At 43.3% G+C, this 20,727-nt stretch overlaps 1 protein-coding gene across 2 annotated transcripts; it reads right to left on the reverse strand.

Annotated features, from left to right (window-relative positions):
- Window positions 1–2,938: 2,938 nt before the first annotated feature.
- zhx3b (zinc fingers and homeoboxes 3b) lies at window positions 2,939–15,912 on the reverse strand. 2 transcript variants are annotated; one of them, XM_053317467.1, is made up of 7 exons: window positions 15,654–15,912; window positions 8,716–9,624; window positions 8,483–8,584; window positions 6,770–8,362; window positions 5,904–6,644; window positions 3,596–3,887; window positions 2,939–3,198 (listed from the first exon to the last, which is right to left on the reverse strand). In XM_053317467.1, the coding sequence occupies exons 2-7, from the start codon at window positions 9,457–9,459 to the stop codon at window positions 3,188–3,190; spliced, it is 3,483 nt and encodes a 1,160-aa protein (XP_053173442.1). In that variant the 5' UTR covers window positions 9,460–9,624; window positions 15,654–15,912; the 3' UTR covers window positions 2,939–3,187. The 2 variants fall into 2 exon arrangements, with proteins under 2 accessions (XP_053173442.1, XP_053173443.1); XM_053317468.1 differs by lacking the exon at window positions 15,654–15,912 and adding an exon at window positions 9,776–10,004.
- Between the last annotated feature and the right edge of the window lie 4,815 nt (window positions 15,913–20,727).

Raw genomic sequence — 20,727 nt, forward strand, 5'->3', positions numbered from 1 at the left:
AGTGAGCCCAGATGGAGCTCGTGTATAACCGATGGTGTTTTCTTTTCCAGGTATGTGTCAGAAACAGTGTTTTCTCTACTCGTATGTGACGACTATATGATGTAAACTCAGTATTCTCACTCAGTGTTTGACCACTGAGACACACCTAAGCCATATGGTATGATTAAGTTGTGGTAAAAGCAGGGACAGGAGTGAATACTTGAGGTCTCACCAAAAATTGTTATCATCTTGTTGTTTGCGGCCCCAGTATTAATCCCAAAGCTCCCCCATATTACATTTTTTTCCTCCTGTTGTCTCACGAATGGTCCTTTTTGGAGAGCTCTCCCTTTCAATGCTGCATTACTCTTATTGCTGACCTGTCTGCTAATGTCTACGTGCCTCCGTCTGCATACACATCACATTAAAGCCACATCATTCACCTGCCCTGCTGAGCTTAAAGCCCCTGCACAGCCACAGTACACCTACACAGGTGTTCTCACTTATTTTGACTGATGGGATCTCTCGGCACTGTACAAACATGCATGGACTGTACTTGACTGACAGATCCTTGACTCTCTTGTTTAGTTTGCTGTACCTGGATAACTCACCTTTGATTGTTTGAACTACATGTTGTTTGGGGGATGTAAGGAAACTCCTACCAACCTGTACAGAGGTTTGCATCGGACAGAATAACAAACAACACCTGTGTGGGTGTGCAGGGCCTCTAAGTGTCATGTATCTTTTTTCTTTTTCTTTTTTTTTTTCTCCAATCTTGTCTGTTTTGTTACTGATGGTCTCATTTACAAACGCCTTTCTGTAATGTGCCTAAAACTATGGAGAGGAAAAGTATTCATTTTATTTTTGCCTTTCATATGAAACATATTCAAGCCTGAAAAGTAAATAAAATACTTACTACTTTACACTACTGTCTTATTTTCTTTGCATCCATTAGGTGCATTAGGTTTATTCTCACGTTAAATGTCGACTGCGATGGTGACAAGATAGTAGTTGGTTTCATTATCTTGTGATCTTGTACCACAGGAAGGATGCCTCAGTTTCAGTCTGAGGTGTTAAAAGCAGCCACACAGCAGGTTGCATAAAATGTTTAAGTGCCAAAACATAGATAGAAAAATTAAACTGCAACTACTTTGACATTTTTTTCCCTTTTTCAAGCAATATCACTTTTGCCAAAGCCCCTTAGCTGCTGTCTTTCTTTCTTATACAAGTCAAATGTATTTCTTTGGGTTGTGGTCTAAAGAAGTGATTTTCACTCCTGACAATACTGTTCATATTCTGACCATTCACAACATCCCCTCATAATTAGCCTCTATATGAAGCTTCTGAACCACAAGTCTATATTTCATAAACAGCTTATCAGTGGTTAATCCTTAATTAAGCTTTCAGAGAGCAGAGTGTATTCAGTAGGTTTTACACCATTTATTTATGGAGAAAACACTTAACCTAAAACAAGAGACTATAAACAGCCATTAATGATTTCAATGAATGCACAGAATTCATTTTTGATGCTGATATTTGAATTTTTGGAAAATGTACGGATCAAATTACACATGTAAAATATACATCAGCTGCACAAAAACAATCCAAAAAGTCAAAAAAGTTAAATTTTTGTATTCTGGGTCACTTCAGGAAAAGTCATAAAATCTCAGGTAAAAAGAGTCTGAGTCAATCTGACCTAAACAGTGTGAATGACATCACCTTTGACCTTAGGAAAATGTGATTATCACTCTTTTCCTGCACTTTATTGCATCTTGTGCATTATTAGACTCACCAGAAATGTGGAGTGATATGCAACAAACATCCAAATGCACTACTATTCATTGTTATCATGCTGTCTGACATTTTACTGAACTCTATTAAAGTATCAGCAGATAAATAATCATTAGCTGCAGCCTTTAACTGCATTACTTTGGTTTATAGTCAAGTTCAAGCAGAAGTGAGAATATCTTCAGTTTCCTCCTCCAGTACATTTTACACCATGTGGAAGACTTTACCGAGACGATTCAGGCCAATGACACTCGAAGCCACAAGTTTATTACATTCTGTTTATTCTGCAAATACCATCTGTAAAAATTATACATCAAGCCTAAGTATGGAACTCTGGTAAAAGTTCACAGTTCTTTTACAGTCAAATTTATCTCGTAAGAAAGTTCCATAAAAACAAAATGTACGTACACGTCGGTGACGTAAAGAAGCACTTGATGCTACAACAAACACAAGATTCCATAGTCTAATATATTGTGTCACTTTTTTTCTGTTCAGACACAACAGGGTGCTTGCCTTCTTTGGATGACCAGTCGCTTTTTATGTCCTATTTTGACCAAAAGTTATGTACAGATAAGAAATGGAAAGCAAGTACAAAGAGATGTCCAGAAAATATCATCAAGACAGGATCAAATGAACATCAGTGCTGCGGTTCACATGAGACGCTATGAACAGCCTAGCTAGCACATTTTAAGGTAAGCTGCGAACGTGAATTCAAAGTGAATGAGTGCATGTTGGTAGAAAAAGGAGTATGAAGATGACACAAATGAGAAAGAAGGATTTTTTTTTTTTTACTATAAGGCCTTGGCAAACACCCTGTAGCAAAGAGCTGTGCAGTATTCCATACCCCAAAACAAACAAGTCTGTCAACACTCCACCGATCCTCGTCTGAGGGTTGGCTTGGTCGATAAGTGTTCAAACCCAACCCCCACCCCCTGATCTGCTGAGATGTTCTCCTTTTTTTCCTCTCCCCTCCTCTTCTTCCTCCTCTTTTTTTCCTTCCTTTCTCCCATCACAGCAGGCAGAACCCTCCCTCCACCTCCGCTCCTGCACACAGTCTCTACTGGAACTTCCTTCTAAAAAAAGGGAAAATGGTGGACGGGAGGATATTGGAGAGGGCAAGAGTGTGGTAGCGGAGAAGTAGACTAAACAGGAGGAGGAACATAGGGGGGTGGATGGTTGGATGGATGGATTTGGGAGGTGGAGAGGGGGCTAGTGGCTTTTATCGTCCATCTCACATAGCGGGGGAGGTCATGCCTACCTCTCTAGGGATGTGGGCGAGAAGGAGAGAGGGATGGGTGGGGATGGTTTCAAGGCCCGTTTCCATCCCGTGATCCTGTTACAACCGCATCTGCCGTCTTCTCCTCAGACTCCCAGCACAAAGACCACCTGCGTTGTAAACTCCATCCACAAACAAAAGGCCTCTTCAATCTGTTCCTGTAGCAATTAAACAAAAGCCCAAAAAAAGAAGGGAAATTAAAAATACGTCAACCCGGACAACACGCTCCTGCTTGTCTACAGTAGACACTTCTTTCATGATTATAAACAGTGTGCTGCTGTCAGACACACCTCACTGTAGGCCTCATTACTCATAATTATGAGCATTATGTGTGCTTGTATGTTCCACGTTCACATTTCTGGATTACATATCCCGATTTATCACCATTTAATCACCAGTTTTCCACCTGCCAAGAACACTGAAAAACTACTGAAAATAGTTACCCATATTTTTATTTCATTTTATTTACAACAGGTCTAGAAACAATATGTTTTAGCTTCCTTGCTCAGTATTAGTGAGACTTTATTATTTCTCTCCTGCAGACATGAAGACTACCTTTAGTAGGATTCACAGTCTTGTCAGCATTGGCCTCCTCGTCTTCTTCTTCTTCCTCTGTAACACCAAGCACAGGCTCCTCCATTTTCTCCTCCTTCCCCCCTTCTGTCTGTGGCTCCAAAGGGGAGGATCCTGTTGTGTGTGGCTCGGTGGGTGAGCTCGGTGCGACTGGTCTTGGTCCTTTCATATGAGCGGCACCAGTTTGTTCCGTCTGAGGCAAAGACGCCTTGGTGGAGAACCAATGTCGCACCAAGTCTGGTGTCAAACCGCTAGCCTGAGCCAGTTCCTGCAGCTGTGCAGAGAGAAAAACCTGTTAGCTAAAGTGTGAAAACACTATCAAGAGAGTAACACTAATTATACTATTGTTAATTAGAACAATGGATGTAATCAGACTAAAATGCACAGCAGCATGTACAGCAGCCATAGCACTCCACTGCTGGTATCTAGAGTCTACGTGTCACACCTACTACCAACTGAACTCTATTATAGATGTAAATATTTACACGCACACACACACACATTTACACCTTTGCGTATTCATACCTTTTAAAACTACTAATTTATATTCCAGTGCAGTACATTCCAGACCAACCAATGTAACATTTATTTTCTACCACTGACATCTGTAATTGTACAAATAGTGAAGAGAAAACATTGAACGTGTCGCATGAAAGATTTTACATTTCTTAGTTTTTAAGACTCATCCAACTTACTCATGTATAAATGAATGCTTGCCTTATGGAGAGATAGATTTCCTTTTTTACTTTCTGTTAACAATCACTTAACATGGCTTAAAAGTTGTACTCCAGGACACCGTGACATCTCTGAAACACAGACACTTTCAACCAGAGAATGCAATAAAGCACTCTTTATATTTTAGGTTTGCGTTTGTTTAATATGAACCAACCAACTACATGAATTTTATATACGTGCAAATTTACTTAGTAATACTCTAATCATCCAAACCTAAAAAAGGTAGCCAGAATGACGCTTGGATGCATTAGGCAAAGTCAATACTGGATATTAATGTTTGTACTAATGGGATACATGGTGTCAATCCATCAAACAGAGACTGTATTACCATGTCAGAAACTACTATTTGTTTCTCTGTTACCACTCTACAACACTTTCTTCACAGCTTGTTGAACCATCCTGACCTCCATCTAAAGAGGTGCAAACACACAAAGACTTGACCTACTTTAATTAAAGTGTTCATTTCTCAATGGTGCATTTAGTGCCTGTTTCTACTTTAATACTTGCTACTTGCTCATACTGATACTGTTTATAGTGTTTTTTTATTTTTAGTTGTCTTATCTTATACCATGCATGTTTTGCACTATAAATTCCTGTTAACATGAGTTGATCTGATCTTACCAAAGTATCCATGTCAAATACAGAGATCTCACTTGGCCACATTGGAAGTTTTTTTTTTTCAATGTTCCACTTAATGAACAAACACTCTCTTGAACACCTTGTTTCAGCTGAAAGCTTGACAAACACTTTGGTTCTTTGCAAACAAGGAGCTTCCAGGTGTCTTTATGATCCAGTACACAGTCCTCTAAGCAATTACAGTGTAAAAAGTGTAAAGTAGCTTTAGTCAAGCACAAAGTGGAAGACCTTTTTCCCTTTTAAACAGTGTATCTTGAAAATGATGCTATTTAAGAATGTGTTTTTGACGTTAGCTGGTTAAAACTTATGTTTTTATTTACTGTCAGTAAAACACAGACATCCACAAAACATAGCCACCAAAACTGGTAAATAATTAGTTTCAAACTGTACAAAAAATACATAAGCTATCAAAATCAATCAGTTAAAAAAGCTGGGAGTTGATTTACTGCGCTCAATTAAGGAAGATCTGTTGCCCCTGATAACACACTTGCAATTAGGAAGTGAAAAAAATAGCTTTCAATCATTTATGCAGCTACAGAGTTGTTTGCATGTCAGCTCAAAAATATCCTCCATGATTCACAAAGAAAACAACTGAACTGGTTAGGGAAAGTGCATTTCTCAAACCTCTTAAAAAAGGTACAGTGTCAGTGTGTCAACAAGAGGCACTTTCCTGAAGCGACCTGTTTCTTTGGATACAAGTACATTTTCTCCTTCAGAGCAGTTAGCTAACATCAACATAACTGAGTGTTAAGATTCATTACATCACTCAAACATCCCATTATCCCGCAGCTGCACGGATCCTCTGTTTCTCAGGTTTCACTCGCTTGGAGGAACTGACTGTTCTGCCCCAACAATGTGTTAACCTTTATTCAGGGTAGATTTTTATGGTGCTATTATAAATGCTGCTGGTTGTCAGTACCTGTGACTCCTCCTGGCTGCCACGAACATCGAGGTGGGCCTGGAGGATCTGTGTGTTTCCCTTCTGAAGGTCTTCCTCCAGAGCCATATTCTGGTAGGACTCCAGCCACTTCAGCTGTCCGTTCTTCTGTACGTAACGGCAATCTCCGAACCAGCGCACTACTTCAGGTCTGGGCAGTCCGGTAGCTGAGATCAGTTCATCGTACTGAGAGGCGCTGGGCCACTGGGTCCGGGAGTAGACTTGTTTGAGCAGGTGCAGCTGCTCTGCCGTCTTCTTACCTCGGACAGACGTGGGTTTGGGGGAGTTTGATGGTTTGGGCACTGGGGCGGAGGACTGGGATGGTTTGGGGGTGGAGGACGGGGTGGGGCCTGGGGAGGAGGCTGGTGTGCTGCTGGATAGAAGGGATATAGAAGTACTATCTAACCCTTCACCCTCTGGTTTGCCATTGGCCTCCGTCACCTTCAGCATCTTCAGATTTATTTTGATGGGGTTAACTTTCAGCTCTCCTGAACCGTCCTCTTTCTGACGCTCCTCTCCATCAACGTCCATCTCCCCCTCCTCCTCCTCTCTCAACGCCCGCTTTGCCTCCTCTTTCTTTTTCTCAGCAGCCACTCTCTTCCTCCTCTCTGCAAACCAGCCATGGATCTCCCTTCTGGTCATCTTGGTCTCAGATCGCAGCCTGTCCACTTCCTCTCCTGATGGGTCAGAGTTTCGGGCAAAGCTGGCCTCTAGCGCCTTTACCTAAACACAACATAGAAATAACATAATAACATAATAACATAATAATAACAACATAAATAAATAAACTGGAGGAATGATCACATCAACAACATTTAGTCAAACAAATGTCACACTCTAAGTCTCACCTGGTGGGGTTCTCTCTCCTTGTAGCGGATAGCTGTGAAATCAGGAGAAGGTGGTCTGGGGAGTCGGCGAGAAGGTGTGGTGGGTGAGGTGGGAGTCTGTGTTGCAGTCGGGCTCAGAGGTGCAGAGCTGTGCTGGGGTGTTTTTGCACCAGAGTTGCTGCTACTTTCAGACAGATCAACAGGGTTGGCTAGGCCGGCGGCACTGCTCCCTGGTGTACCTGAACTGTTCCCTGCTCCTGTTCCAGTCTTATTCTGTCCCCCTGTGCTGGAGCGCGTACCTTTAAGGTTGCGAAAGTGGTAGCGCCTGTCACTGAACCACTTGCGGACTTCTCGTACTGTGAGCCCCGTCAGAGCAATGAGGCGGTCCACCTCCTCCTGGTCGGGAAACTGGCTGACCTGAAAACTATCCTTCAGAGCATTGAGCTGCTCCTGAGACTTCTTCCCCTTGTAAAAGCCGTGGTCCAGGAATGCGTTAACAGGTGTCCGGGAGCCGGGCGTGCTGCTTGAAGCAGGAGAGGGAGATGAAGATTTGGAGGCGGGGGAGGAAGCGTCCTCCATTTTGATGTTTGGCGAGTCACTTGCGGCCGAGTAGACATCATCTGTGCTTGTGCTTGTTGTGTTATTTTTGTTGCTGCTACCGTTAGTGTCTTTGCTCTTCTGTCCGTCACTGCCTGCTTTGCTGCTGCTGTTCGGTTTGCTGTCTGTGGTCTTTTTGCTGTCTGTGGTTACTTTGTTGTCACTCTGCACGATGCTGGTGTTGCTGGCTTTGCTGGTATCAGTGTTCTTACTGTCACTGCTGCCTTTTGCAGAATTTGAATGGCTGGTAACATAACTATTGCTTTTGTCGCTGGAATCTACGTGAGCACTGCTGTGTCTACCACTGACACTGCTAACCTTTGCATTATTATGATTACTGTTTCCTAGACTAAGGTTGATGACACTGGCTTGACTGCTACTAATAATACTGCTAGTGCCTCCTCCCCCACTCCTACTACTATTACTGCTGGTCATGATGTTGCTCCCTGTACTGCTACTGCCCACCGTTCCCACCACCATGCTGATGCCTTTATCTGCCACCAGGGCTGCAGCAGGACGGGCCTGCATCATGGGGCGAGCTGCTGCCTGGGGCTTAGGTGTGACAGCCAGTGCCACAGGAGCACTGCTGACCTGAATACCGTTTGCCATTACAGGCTGTGTGACAATTACCCCCCCTTGGCTGACAAGAGAGCCCTGCAGGATGTGAGGGATCCCAGCGGCCCCCAGCGAAGCAGGCAGAACTGTGATTGTGTGTTGTGCTGGGCTGTGGTGACTCTGGGTCTGGCTCTGCGAGCTGGAGGGTGCAGTCTGGATGATAGTGTTGAACATTTTCCTCCTTGCCTCCTCGATCTCCTCAGGGGACCAGCTGATGCCTTGTTTAAGCCTCTGGGCGGTGAACCAGATCTTGATCTGCTCTTCAGGGTACTTTGTGACCACAGTCAGGTAGCAGAGCTCGGCCTTGGTGGGGTACGGGAATTTACTGAAGGAAGTCTTCAAGAAGGAAGAGGAGTCCATGGAGGCACTGTAGGTAGGGATGCTGCTTAACGGAATCATCACCTGGGAGGGAAAAATGAAGGAAGGCAAGAAGGAACAATTAGTATATTAATTATTATTTATCCAATTATGTTAATCCTCATAACAGTGGAATAATATATAAAATATAATAAAACTAATTACCTTGGGAAGATTCTTGGAAGAAGAGTGAGATGAAGAAATATTTGAGGAGACAGTGATGGGAGCAGACTGGTGAAGACCTCTGCTCTGAACAACGGAGACAACCTAGAAGGAGTTTTTTTTTTTAATTATTTAAAATAATCTGCATGAAAGATTCCAATTCACCAATTTAAGTAAAATCTAAACAAAGTATTCCAATGCAGCCAAACTAAGAGACAGAAAGAAGTGCAATGTACCTGTGTGATGGGGGTCTTGAGCATCGGTAACGCTCCAGAGCCGTTTACTATCTGGATTGCTGAGGGCACAGTGACCTTGGTCGTTCCATTGTGGACTATTGTGGGGACATGGGTGACTGTCACGGCTGCAGTCTCTTTCCTGTCAGTGTCTCTGGACGCAGAGATAGAGTGTGGGTCTGATGAAGGCTCGTCAGACCCTGGGTGAGACACTACTATCCTTTTAGGCTCTGATTTGCCCTTCAGCATCTTCATGATTGGAGTTTTGGTGATGGAAATTTCATTATCTTTCCCAGTCTCTGTCCCAGTCACGAGATTCTGCTCCACCACCACCCTCCTGTCCTTCTTCCTCAGCTGCAGAGTGGTGTTTAACGTGCTGGGGTGAACCCTGGCATTATGCAAAGCCAGCCCTTCAAATTTAGGTGCTGAAACCCCACAGCTCACGCAAAAGAAGCTGGGATCTGCACGAAAGTCTGGGTGCCCCGTGTACACATGATCCAAGAACAAGTTAAGGTCATGGGTTTCAAAGTTACAAGGCTTACAGGTGTAAGTACCAGCACCGTCTTTGACAGCATCCCCCGCCTGTGGTCTGGAAGACTCTCCTGGCTCTAAGGGGCTAAGTCTGCCTCCTCCAGAAATCCTGGATTGGCGGAGAAGAACAGGGGAGTCCTGCTCGACCTCCTCTGTTGAGCGTACGACCTTGCTGGGGATCATACAAGGAGTTGTAGACTTCCTCTTGCTGGCCATGATGTGACCGCAGGGTGGGGAGGGCTGGTCAAATGGCTAAGAGTGAGGTGTGACTGAGAATATGGGTCGTTTCTGGTGGACTATAGACCAGGCATGGGTGGGGGGGGATGGTGGGACATGTCCATAGGTCCACTTGTAGATCTCACTGCAGTTTAGAGGGAAAGCCTGAAAAAGAGAAAGGAGAGCACGTTTTAGTTCAATACATCTGCAATTTGTTGGATTTTTTGCATACAATTTTAGTTTCATGTACAAATGAGGAATAAAAAGGAAGGAGAAAGTAGATTGTGACAAGAAGAAATGAGACAGGATATCTTACTCAATGTAGTACAAGCCAGTTTCTCCTTAGCGGCATGAAAATAGTGCAGAGCTGGACATCTCCAGGTAAAATATCAACAGTGCAGGTAATGATAAAGTCTTGTGAAAAGATTTAGCTGAAGCTCTTAAAATTCAGTGTTGCTCGCAAGTCTTTCTTTTAAAAAACAGCAAGCATGCTCTTCAACTATCCTACCTCATGAAACTCAAGGCTATCTCTTTTATGATGGCATTCAAACACGCTCAGTCTGCTTCTTCACTAAAGGCTTTTGGGGAGAGCTCCTGTCCTACCCCCTTCTTTCCCCTCCCCCACGCAACTCTGTCTCACTTCCCCTCGTTCAGACACACCCCCACAGAGAGAGCACATTCTGTATTTTTTTTTAATCCAGAGCCTATGTAGCGTCACTGAACACCTTTCCAAAGATTGCTATAGAAATACTCACTTGTGAATAGGTTGCTAATGATAAGGTCTACCTCACAACTGTACAAGTGGGAGGTTCAACAGATGTTCCTCAGGAAGATGGCGTTCTCGCCTGACAACGGACACACACAGACTTGCATTAGAGTGGGAATCTTTGTGAATGTGAATTTTCACTTCACTTCTAGATCCCTTTTCTCCATACAAAATGGCGAAGCTTCCTGTGGAGGAGTTTCTCCCTCATTCCCTCCTTCCTTCACTGCCTCCCTCTGATGAGAGAGGTAGTGATACAGTATTGAGAGGACAGCTCTAGGGCAATTACTCTCCCAATCACTCTGCACCGACATGACATCTCACGCACAGAGAAGGCAAAGCTCACAAAAGTTCAACGGCTCACGTAAATTCAACAGGAAAACACAAAAGTTCAGCCCCTCCCCATTCAAAGACAGTTCTGCAGACCAAGTACAGGTTTCTGGCAGCCCAAATCTAAAATAGTTGTACCCTATCTATGCACCAACAGAGCAGTTTTGTGCAGATTTTAAACATGTCTGAGACAAGTTTTATACAAATGCATAAGCCCTTCGTGCACAATGCTGCTACAGAACTGCCATCTCTGTCAAATGAGCAGTACACACCAATTCAGTATCATCATACAATAAACCTACCCTTCTCCCATCAAGTATAACTTACTCAACCGCAAAAGATCTTTCTCACACACACAGACACACACACACACACACACACACACACACACACACACAGAGACACACACAGACACACACCCTTTGCTGCAGAAAGGTCATGGTACATTAGCTCAAAGCCCAGTTAACCCTCACAGAGCTGGGGTGTGAAAGATACCCTTTCACATAGTAACTTAGCGAAGATGTACAGAGGTCACTTTTCTGCTGCATTCAAAAGCCCACAAACTCAGTTCTAGTTTGAGTCCAGACTTTTCATAACTTCATGTGCAGTTCCTCTGAAAATTCAGCATCAAGCAGTAGTTTGATTCTCCATTAAGACTTTGGTGAAAACTTAATTAGCTTCACTGCAAATTAGCTTTGTTATCCCTGCCAGTTTCTTTAGCAGTAGGCTGGAGAGGAGAGTGAGGGGTTAACAGGCAAATGAAGTTTGCTACTGTGGAGGGAACGTGATGCCCCTTGTTCCCTCATGCACCCCCCAGAGAGAGTAACTGCCCTTGGCTTGGGCTGTTGTGCACCCCTCCTACTCCCCTGCCATTCAGTTCTGCATCAGGGGGCACCGCTCTGCCAAGGCAGGCTGGTCACATGACCAACACAAAGGCTTATGGGTGGGCAGTCTCAACCATCCATCACGTGGTTCTGTTGGGTGTGGGTGGGCAGGCGAGTGTAGAGAAGAGGAGAGGAGAGGGAGAGCGAACGGGAGAGGATTGTGGGGGATGGGCAGCCGGTTTGGGGTGAGGAGGCAAAGGGAAGGAGGGGTGTTAACTGTCGTGGAGGAAGCACTGAGGTGTTTCAGTGAGGAATTTTTCCTCCCTGATACCCCCCTCCAATCACCCCACCACGCCAACCCCCACTCTTCAACACACACCCCCCCCCCCCCCTGCTCCAAACTACAATCACACAGTGCTTTCCTCCCTCCCTCCTTCTTCACTGCGCTGCAAAGACTGGAATGTTCCAACCCGAGCTCTTCAGCCAGTGGACGTAACCTGAAGTTCAGCTTCAGTGTCCATGTGTGCACAAACATACGTTTTACTGCTTCATGCAAAATAACAACTCACATTAAAATACATGGTGAACACACAGCATGTCACAAAGTGTAAAATTCCCACCATTTGCACATTTTTGACAAGCGGCTCACTTCACATCATACTGTACCAAAAGAGAAAAACAATTTAAAAACCACAGCTGTGTGAACAAATCTTGCAGACAAAACTTGTTCCTCAGCAAGGAAAGTAACTGGCTAATACAGGTGAGATCTGAAACAATACACGACGCAAGCCGAGCTATTATCGGTGAGTCTAAATGAGCGGCTCATGTCTTGGCAATGCCAGGCTCAGACAAGCTGTTGACTAATTGGTATGAGCGTCAGCAAATAACTTTTAATTTGAATGTTGCACATAGGTTGAGTGACCATGTGGGGATGGTGGGTTTGTGTCTGTTATGAGTGTCAGCATTTGCATGTGTGGGTTTCCTGTGAGATTTACAGTGAAGGGGGGGAGAGAGAGAGAGAGAGAGAGAGAGAGAGAGAGAGAGAGAGAGAGAGAGAGAGAGAGAGGGGTGGGGTGGGCGGGGGCGCATGTGTGCTCGCGTTGTGTGTGTGTGTGTGTGTATGTGGCGTGCGGGGGTGGATGCCTGCATGCCTCTGTGTGAGGCTTGTTTACTGAGGTATCAAGGCTGCCATTTTTCTGCGTGTGAGAGTCAAGAAATCTCTCAGTGACACAAAGGCAATGTTTTTGTCCTCATGGTTCATAACCTATATTATCCACTCCACGTCAATGGCTCCGCACAGCATGACCTCCTTTCATCCCCTGGTCTGACTCTTGTCTAGGCCTCGGCTATATCCTCTGAGTACAGGCCAATAATAGCACTTGCAACACACTACAATTCCTACAGCATGGCTGCATAATGTAGCTACATGCTAACTGAACTACTCCTCTCATCACTCAGCTGAGATTACAGGTGTAACAAATGTTCTCTTTAGTAGGACAGAGAATAGGTGTACAGCGCAGGCAGCCCTTTCCTTGTTTGCTCCGTTTCTTCCCCACACTTCCCCCTGTCTCTTCACCCTCGCCCCCCCCCTCCTTCTCCAACCCGTCTATGCACCTTCTGCTTCCCCTCCCTCTGTGCCTTCTTCTCCTCCCTCTCTGAGCAAGTTTGGCCCAGGGAGACAGGTCGGCAGCGCCACTGGTGTGTTACTGTCCCCATAGCAACCACCTCCTACCCCCCCCCCCTCTCTCTCCCACCAGCTCATTTCTCTAAAGGCACATGCATGTGGGTAAACACGCACAAACACACACACGCACACGCACACACACACACACTATGCCATCCAGTCCCTGGCTCTAGTGGGGCTTGTTTGTTCCACACACCCCTGTGAGTGGTATTTGGAGAGTCCCTGCCCTGCTCCTATTTCAGTGCCTCTCTCATGCGGTGTTGATGTCTCCTAGCTAGGTGTGGTCATCGTCGCCAAGGCTTGCTATTGGCCAGAGCTGATGAAGTCTCTTCCTGTTAACTCAGTTCCCGAGTCCCTGTCCAGACATCTGCCTGGGCCCATGCCCTGTTCCCTGCTCTCTATGGCTCTTGTGTTTGGCCTGCAGCGGCCTGAGGTATGCAGAGCTCCTGGAATCACTGCAGGCAACAGAGGCATGGGTATATAAACAGGGCTGGACCCCTAGCAGATGTTATCTCTTTCTGAACCACCTCTACCTCCAAATGTATTCAAGATAATTATCATGTCTGCCCCTTCGCCATCTACTAGTCTACTCTACATCAAAACACAAACAAAGTCATTCTCCTCTCTGAGCCAAAACAGTAATCCATCGCCATGGTTTTTTCTGTCTCCAGTTATTTTATTCACTACCACTTTATACAGACATCCAGCTAACCTCCAGCTGTCAGTCAACTCCAAGGTTTCACTCACTCATACCACTACTGACAACGACAACTCACCAAACTAAACGCTTAGATGTTTTGAGCGTCTGAACTTCTTTCCACTGCCGGTTGTAGTGGTGCTGGCAACAATAAGAAAACCTCAGTGAACGTGTTCATACAGTGTCCTTCCATCTGCTCCCAGAGTCCCATCTGGACTGCTCTCAGGTCAGGGAGCGGATGGCTGCGTGGGTTGCAAGCGGCTGCATTGCTGTGGCCACTGCCAGGGCATGCGTTAAAACTGGGTTGCTGAGAGGGGAGGGAGAGAAAAATGGCGGAGCACCATGCTCTGTGCTGTCCAACCTAAAATGGCTGACATCACAAGCTGTTAACCAGCCAAGCAGAGCAGAGGCTGCTACTGCTGCTGACCCAAACCTGCTAGCTCCGCATGTGTGAGTGGATCGCTCTGCTCTCCACCAAGATTGTGAAAAGGCTCTTGATAAGCTGCTGACTCTGAGGTGGTTTTTGTGGTCATGCTTGGTAGAGACCTGCAAGTGAAATGTCATTACAGGGGTCAACACAGAGAGGGGACCAAACTCACTGCTGGGATTACATTATTTTTCATTGAAGCACTGGCACACACAAACAAAGAGCTGCTCAGTTTCTTTAAGTCATCAACTGATCATTACATGCTTAAAAAAAGGAAAGTGGTAAAGCAAAAACAAAACAGACTCAAGATGTGATTTAAAAAAAAATCCAAGACTGAGATGTGATTTCAAAAGCGGAGAGAAACTCAACTCCTGTCAGGTGAAACTCTAAACATGATGAGGAGAGAGAGAGAAAAGAGGTGGGTGGGTGGTGAAGAAGGAAGGGGGGGGGGCACTATTCAGTGAGATGTACAGCCATTGAGCTCAAGCATAACCACTGCATAGAGCAACATGAGGCATAATAAACAGAAACATTCAAAACTATTGACCATTTGCTCATCACACCCAAGAAAACCTCCCACATGTTTCTGATCATCAAAGATAGTATGTAAACAGGCTCAATGATGTACCACAGGTGATAAATAGATGGCTGGATTAAGCAGCATGTCTACGCCTGGGACTCACGTGGACATCAGACACAAATTAGCTGTCTGGGAAAGCTTTTCTCTAATCCCTGGATAGATAACCAAGGCAACAACAGTGTACAAACTCACCACTGGCTGTTGGGCAACAAGGAATCAAACCTGAACTCTGCTTTCAGTTTATGAAAATCCTGTTTTCCTGTTGTCACACAAAAAAGCATGACATGACAGGACAATAATAATGTAACAGGTTATTACTTGTAGGCTACAGCTTTTAATACAATATTAGTCATAACTGATGGGGATGTCAAAGTGATTTTTAACTTCTTCATTCATAGCACAGACTGGGAGAAAATTGGGGGAAATCTGCTGGTGCGTACAGTCTGCCTTGAATATAAACTGACAACCTCTAATTAGCATCAATATGAAAACAATGTGGCAATAAATATGAGCAAATAGCTGTGATTTAATGACACAAAGACAGAGTAGCTGGACTGTAGCGTCTCTGAGCTCAGCAGCGTCAAACATTTCCGAAAATGATGCGTGTTCACCTTCCGCTCAAGTTAGGCGGAGTGAGCCCCAACTTAATGGGCTTGTCTACGTTATAGCTATGTTTCATACCCGGTAAGCAGCTGAGTGGAGGAAACGGCAAGCCCCCTGCCCCCCCAAAAAAACTACTCTCTCTCTCTCTCCCTCTCTCTCCCCCCTCCCCGGTTGGCTGTCGCCATTTTAAGCAGGCGACATGCAGCTGGCCAGCGCCGCTGAGGTAAAAACCTCCACAAAGCTCACACAAGTTTGGGAAAGGTGAAACACAGAAAAGCCCACTCACCTCGCTATTGTCGGAGCTCAGTGTGTGCAGCGCAGGGTTAAAAAAGTTTACAGTGATACGTGCTCAGTGGAGCCAGTGAGTGACGGGAGGTCTGGGCTTCACTGATGGTAACTTCTAGGTGTGAGCCCCCTCTGTCCATCCGCCGGTGATCAACGTGACACCGGAGCCAGAGCCGGTCCCTACAACGCCCCCCCCCTTGTTTTGCGCTTGTTTATTTCGTCGTGGCTCCAGTGTTGAAAAAGCAGGCAGCGGAGAGGAGGAAAATACGACGGACGTACCGAGGGAAGAGACGGACACGTGACGCAGACGTCACTGACGGTGGTGTTGGCGTGAGGGCTCGAGCTCCGCCGCGCAGAGAGCAGAGAAGTGAGTCAGACATCCCGTCCTGACTTTGAGCCAGCAACATAACAAGGGGAGGGGAGAGGGGGTGGGGGTCGTGGTCAAGTTTTGTAAAGGGGATAACACCGTGACCTGTCCCGGTTAAATGTGATGGTGGTACAAGCAACTCATACCTGTCCCCCTCCCAGGTGACCTCTCTTAAAGAGACAGTCTCTCAAAAGTTACTCTGCATTAAAACCATCAAAGTTCACAAAACAATTGTACCCATAGAGAGAGGACATACACATGAAAGCTATTTAAACACACACACACACACACACACACACACACACACACACACACACACACACACACACACAGGGAAAATGCAACATGTTGAATGAACCTGGTTGGAGTACCCAGGGCAAAAATTGTTGTTTGGCTCTTGTTTTTACCAGGTTCCCTCCAAGTAGTCTACAAGTGATGGCAGAAGATTCAAAGTAATGGCAAACCAGCACTCCTGTACTGGATGCTACGTGACTCCAGCTTTTCTATGTGCCAGTTTCTCTGTGGTCAATTGATGAAACACAGCTTAATTTATGTAAAATGCACCATGTGAGCTCAAAATAAATTCAAATAATAAAAGTGCCAGAACAAGGTTTTGACACAGCATCCCACTAAAAGATGTATAATAACACAGGATCCATTTCATATTGTATTTAGTGGTGCACAAAACCACACAAGTAAAGCAAGTACATTTCGGGGCCCCTGGAAGTTCAGGGCCCTGGGGCAGTTTCGGGCTATGCTCCGTTGGTAATCCAGCCCTGCACAGACACACTTAAATTCCTCCTAGGCTACATAGGAGTAGAACGTAGTAGTCTGCAAGTGATGTCACTTTTGTAAAAGCTGCTGAACTAACCCTAACCCTAACCCCTAACCCTAGCCCAATTTCAGTATACACTCAGTTGCTAGTTTTTTAAGTACATGTGGATAAAACTAATTTATAATAATCTTTTCTCATTGATATAAATGAAATGGACAAAATAAACCTGTCTCATTATAAAGCATTACTGTTTAACAGTACCACAAAGCACAGCCTCCAAAATAAAGTTGGAGAGAAAATGAATCAACTCTTCTCTAAAAGTGTTCATATTAACACCTTCATGAAGATAGGATTTATTGCAAGACTGTTCACTCTGCATTTGTTTCAGCTACCTAAAAAAAATGGAAACATGCCCCAGTCAGTGATGCTCTGATGTCGTGGTGTAAAATTGTTGCTTTTTCCAAAAAATAGTGCACAGTATTTTACAAAAATGTACAAAAATGCAAGTAACAGTGCACATCTTAAGATAAGATGTGTGTCCTGATTTAAAAAAACTGAAAACCTGCTCAGTAAAAAACAACACAGGCACATCATGTTAAAGATATGGATATAGACGTAGATAAGATGTACACTCAACTTAAAGATGATGACACTTCGCCCACATCTTTCTGAATGAGTCAGTGCTTTGTGGGTCAGTTTTAAGACTCCTAAGAGAAACTGAATTAGACTTTCTTTATCTTATGTACACTGTAGAGGCAAGTGTGAAACAACTTTGTTTATAAGTACTCAGATTTGACAGCATGTTACATTTGATATTGCAGCAGGATTCATACAATAATGTTCTTGTGCAGGAAAATATATATTATATATATTAGATTTAATTTCAGGTTCATTTTGCATATATGGGATCTATCTACTATCATGTATCAAGTAAGTGGTAAGTAGCAAGTTACTTTTGACAGTTTTGAACACTAATCTCTTTCTTTCCTTCAATCAAATCTGATTACTCAAAAGAAAATATTTCTGTCAATCATTTATTTTATTATTTATTTTGTCCAGCTGGTTTTAGGACTGAGATTGGATGTGAAAGTAATCCAGTTAAATATGCTAATCGATTTTGGCCAAATCCCCTGAAATCATTCAATTTACACGTATCTTCTCATGACCACTCAGAGGTTTTGGTTAAATAATGGTGATTGGCTCAAATAATGACCGTGGTAATCAGAAGACGACGAAGGTAGAGAAGCCGTCAATAAGGACGCCCTCTGCTGGACAGTGACGATAAGGACAGATTTCAGTGACTGCCAAAAGACTAGAGGTTAAAGAGGGACAGGGAACAGGGACATAATAAAATGGCCATATGGTTTAACATCATTATTTCATGTATTTGTTCATCAATGTTTTGTTTGAATAAAACATAAACGCCTGCAGCATGATCTGTTTACTCAATAAAAAATATACAAATGTCTGACATGGTTATTACTACTATTACAATTTTAGAAAAACTGCATGTCAGAATATAAAACAGAGCTGCAACAATTAGACAATCAACATAAAATTCACCACCAATTCTTTCATTCCAGCTTCTCAACTGTAAATATATTCTGGTTTATTTAGTCTTCAGTGACAGTAAACTGAATATTTTTGGGTTGTGGACCGAATAATTGATGAATTAATGAGGAGGAAGTAACTGATAGATTAATCAAAAATGAGAAAAAATGTTAGTTACAGTCTATGGTTGCAGCTCTATTATAAAACTGCCTAACTGCAGTAAGATTGTATGCATATTTGTAGCATGTAATGGTTCCTATCTTTTTGTGTGACCCCCTCTTCCCTCGTTGAGTGATTTTTCTTGGCTAAACTTTCTTTCATTTGAATAACTGTTAGAGCCCTGAAGAGTTGAAACTTTCCACCGTTTCCCCTAAAATGTACAAATATTAAAGAAAAGGGGGAAAAGTACATTTATATGGCAGTACAATATTTTTCCTCCTTCCTGTCCCACACAAATCTTTCTTTTGACATCTGTGAGAGGTTCAGACTCCCAGGTCGGGAACAACTTCTCTTTTTACTCTACAAAACATGCAGGCCATGTTCAGGTTTATGATATCTTATGTAATGCTTGAACATGTGAAGCAAACACTATAGCAGTGACCCACCTGATGATAATGAGTCATAGAAAGACCGAGAGGGAATGAGATACATTTTAAATAAAACACTAAATTTGTGTGTCATAGGCTGTGAGAGAAAACCAGTTTAACAACACATTTAACCTTCAGAATCTGCTGTTCAGCAATCATACTCTTCTATCACATCTTGTATATTAATTCATTTTTTTCTTACTTATGATTTGTTTACTATTAATTTACTTTTATCACCTTTTTCTTCCTTTTGTTTTTCCATTTTTGTCATCATCTTGGGGGTTTCGACTGACTTTCCAGTGTTGTTACCTGTGACTGACGATACTTCACAGTCCCATTAAAGTTAATACACACTGTAATTGCTTTAGGTTTGCTGCTTGTTGGCATCCTTTTGAGATATGTATGATAAAAAATGTAGAGCTGATTCATAGTCAATTAACTGATTAGTATAATTTGCAACAATTTTTCCAACTTATTCATAGTTTTTAGTTATTTTTCAGAAAACATGACAAGAATCTGTTATCTTAGCTAGGCCTTAGGTATATTGTGCCCTAATGTAATGTGATGTTTGTGGAAATAAATGTTTTGTGCCTGATGGAGACGTATGAGTAATCTAACATTACACTAATAGTATACACAAATAAATAATAAAATATAGTGGGAGATAATAGATGAATAAATAAAATGTGTAAATAATTTTTGATGATTATATCTACAGGTGGATGCATAACAAGTCACTTACACACATATAGCCTACCGTAGGACTGTAGTACATCATGCTGTCATCACAACTGTGGGCTGTTTCTCTTATTCCCTCCCCATCCTATCCATCCCCAGGAACCTTCCCATGATCCCCACTGAAATAATACTTATTAAATAAAATTGCATAAAAAACATAACAAAAGAGAACACATCCAAATATATATACATATATAATATACAGCATGGCAAAAGATAGACTGTACCATCTAGGACAGTCAGATCTGCTGACCAGTTGCTTATATATCTATAATTGGAGAGCAGGATGTTTGTCGTTCCGTCTGTCCGTCTGTCCGTTCACATTTCGCCAACCCCCTGACGTATATGCGTAGAGACGTAGGCGTGAACGACGGGAGGAAAGAGACCATTTATCCACGGTCACGGACATTTTAAACATGCCTAACAAGAGAAAATCACTGTTGGAAAATACTTGCGATGCCGCCAAACGCCGCATCAGGTAAGAAACCACAAAACACAATCCACACAATAGCTAATGCTAATGCTAATGCTACAGCTACAGTTTGTTAGTTACTCACACATACAGCCTTCCAACCATGAAATTATCCTTCCGCGACATGAATTGACGCATTATGTTCTTCTTTGTCTCAGGGTTAAGATCCATTTGTTCCAGAGTTAGATATTAACTCGCCTAACAAAAACTTTGGTTTATGAATGAGGGTCCTGTATTCATGTTGGTTACCACTAAACAGCCAAGCTGCACAGTAAACGATCACTATATCTTTAAAGTATATCGACAATCAACACATTTCCTTTTCAACTTTCTATTACATTAGGGTGGGACGTTAGGTCTCCACTGAGGTTAAAGTGAAGTTTAGGTTTATAACAACTTCTTCAGCAGAGAGCCAGCAACACGGGTCACCATTTCTGACGGTCACAGATTTTGGTGTAACACCGGTTAAAACAAGGGAAAATATATTTTTTCAGACAATACTTGCATAAAATATTACATTTTTCTGAGGTAATGAGTATTCACATTTTCCCTCTATCATCACCCATCCTTAACAAGATATAGAAA

Source organism: Scomber japonicus, chromosome 4 (assembly GCF_027409825.1).
Source record: "Scomber japonicus isolate fScoJap1 chromosome 4, fScoJap1.pri, whole genome shotgun sequence".
NCBI classification, from domain to species: domain Eukaryota; kingdom Metazoa; phylum Chordata; class Actinopteri; order Scombriformes; family Scombridae; genus Scomber; species Scomber japonicus.

Excerpts from the sequence above, each read along its gene's own strand:
- zhx3b (XM_053317467.1), bottom strand. The coding sequence starts at position 9,459 with ATGGCCAGCAAGAGGAAGTCTACAACTCCTTGTATGATCCCCAGCAAG. Across the intron at positions 8,363-8,482 it reads CTTCCAAGAATCTTCCCAAG|GTGATGATTCCGTTAAGCAG; the intron begins GTAATTAGTTTT and ends TTTCCCTCCCAG. Across the intron at positions 3,888-5,903 it reads GCAGCCAGGAGGAGTCACAG|CTGCAGGAACTGGCTCAGGC; the intron begins GTACTGACAACC and ends CTCTCTGCACAG.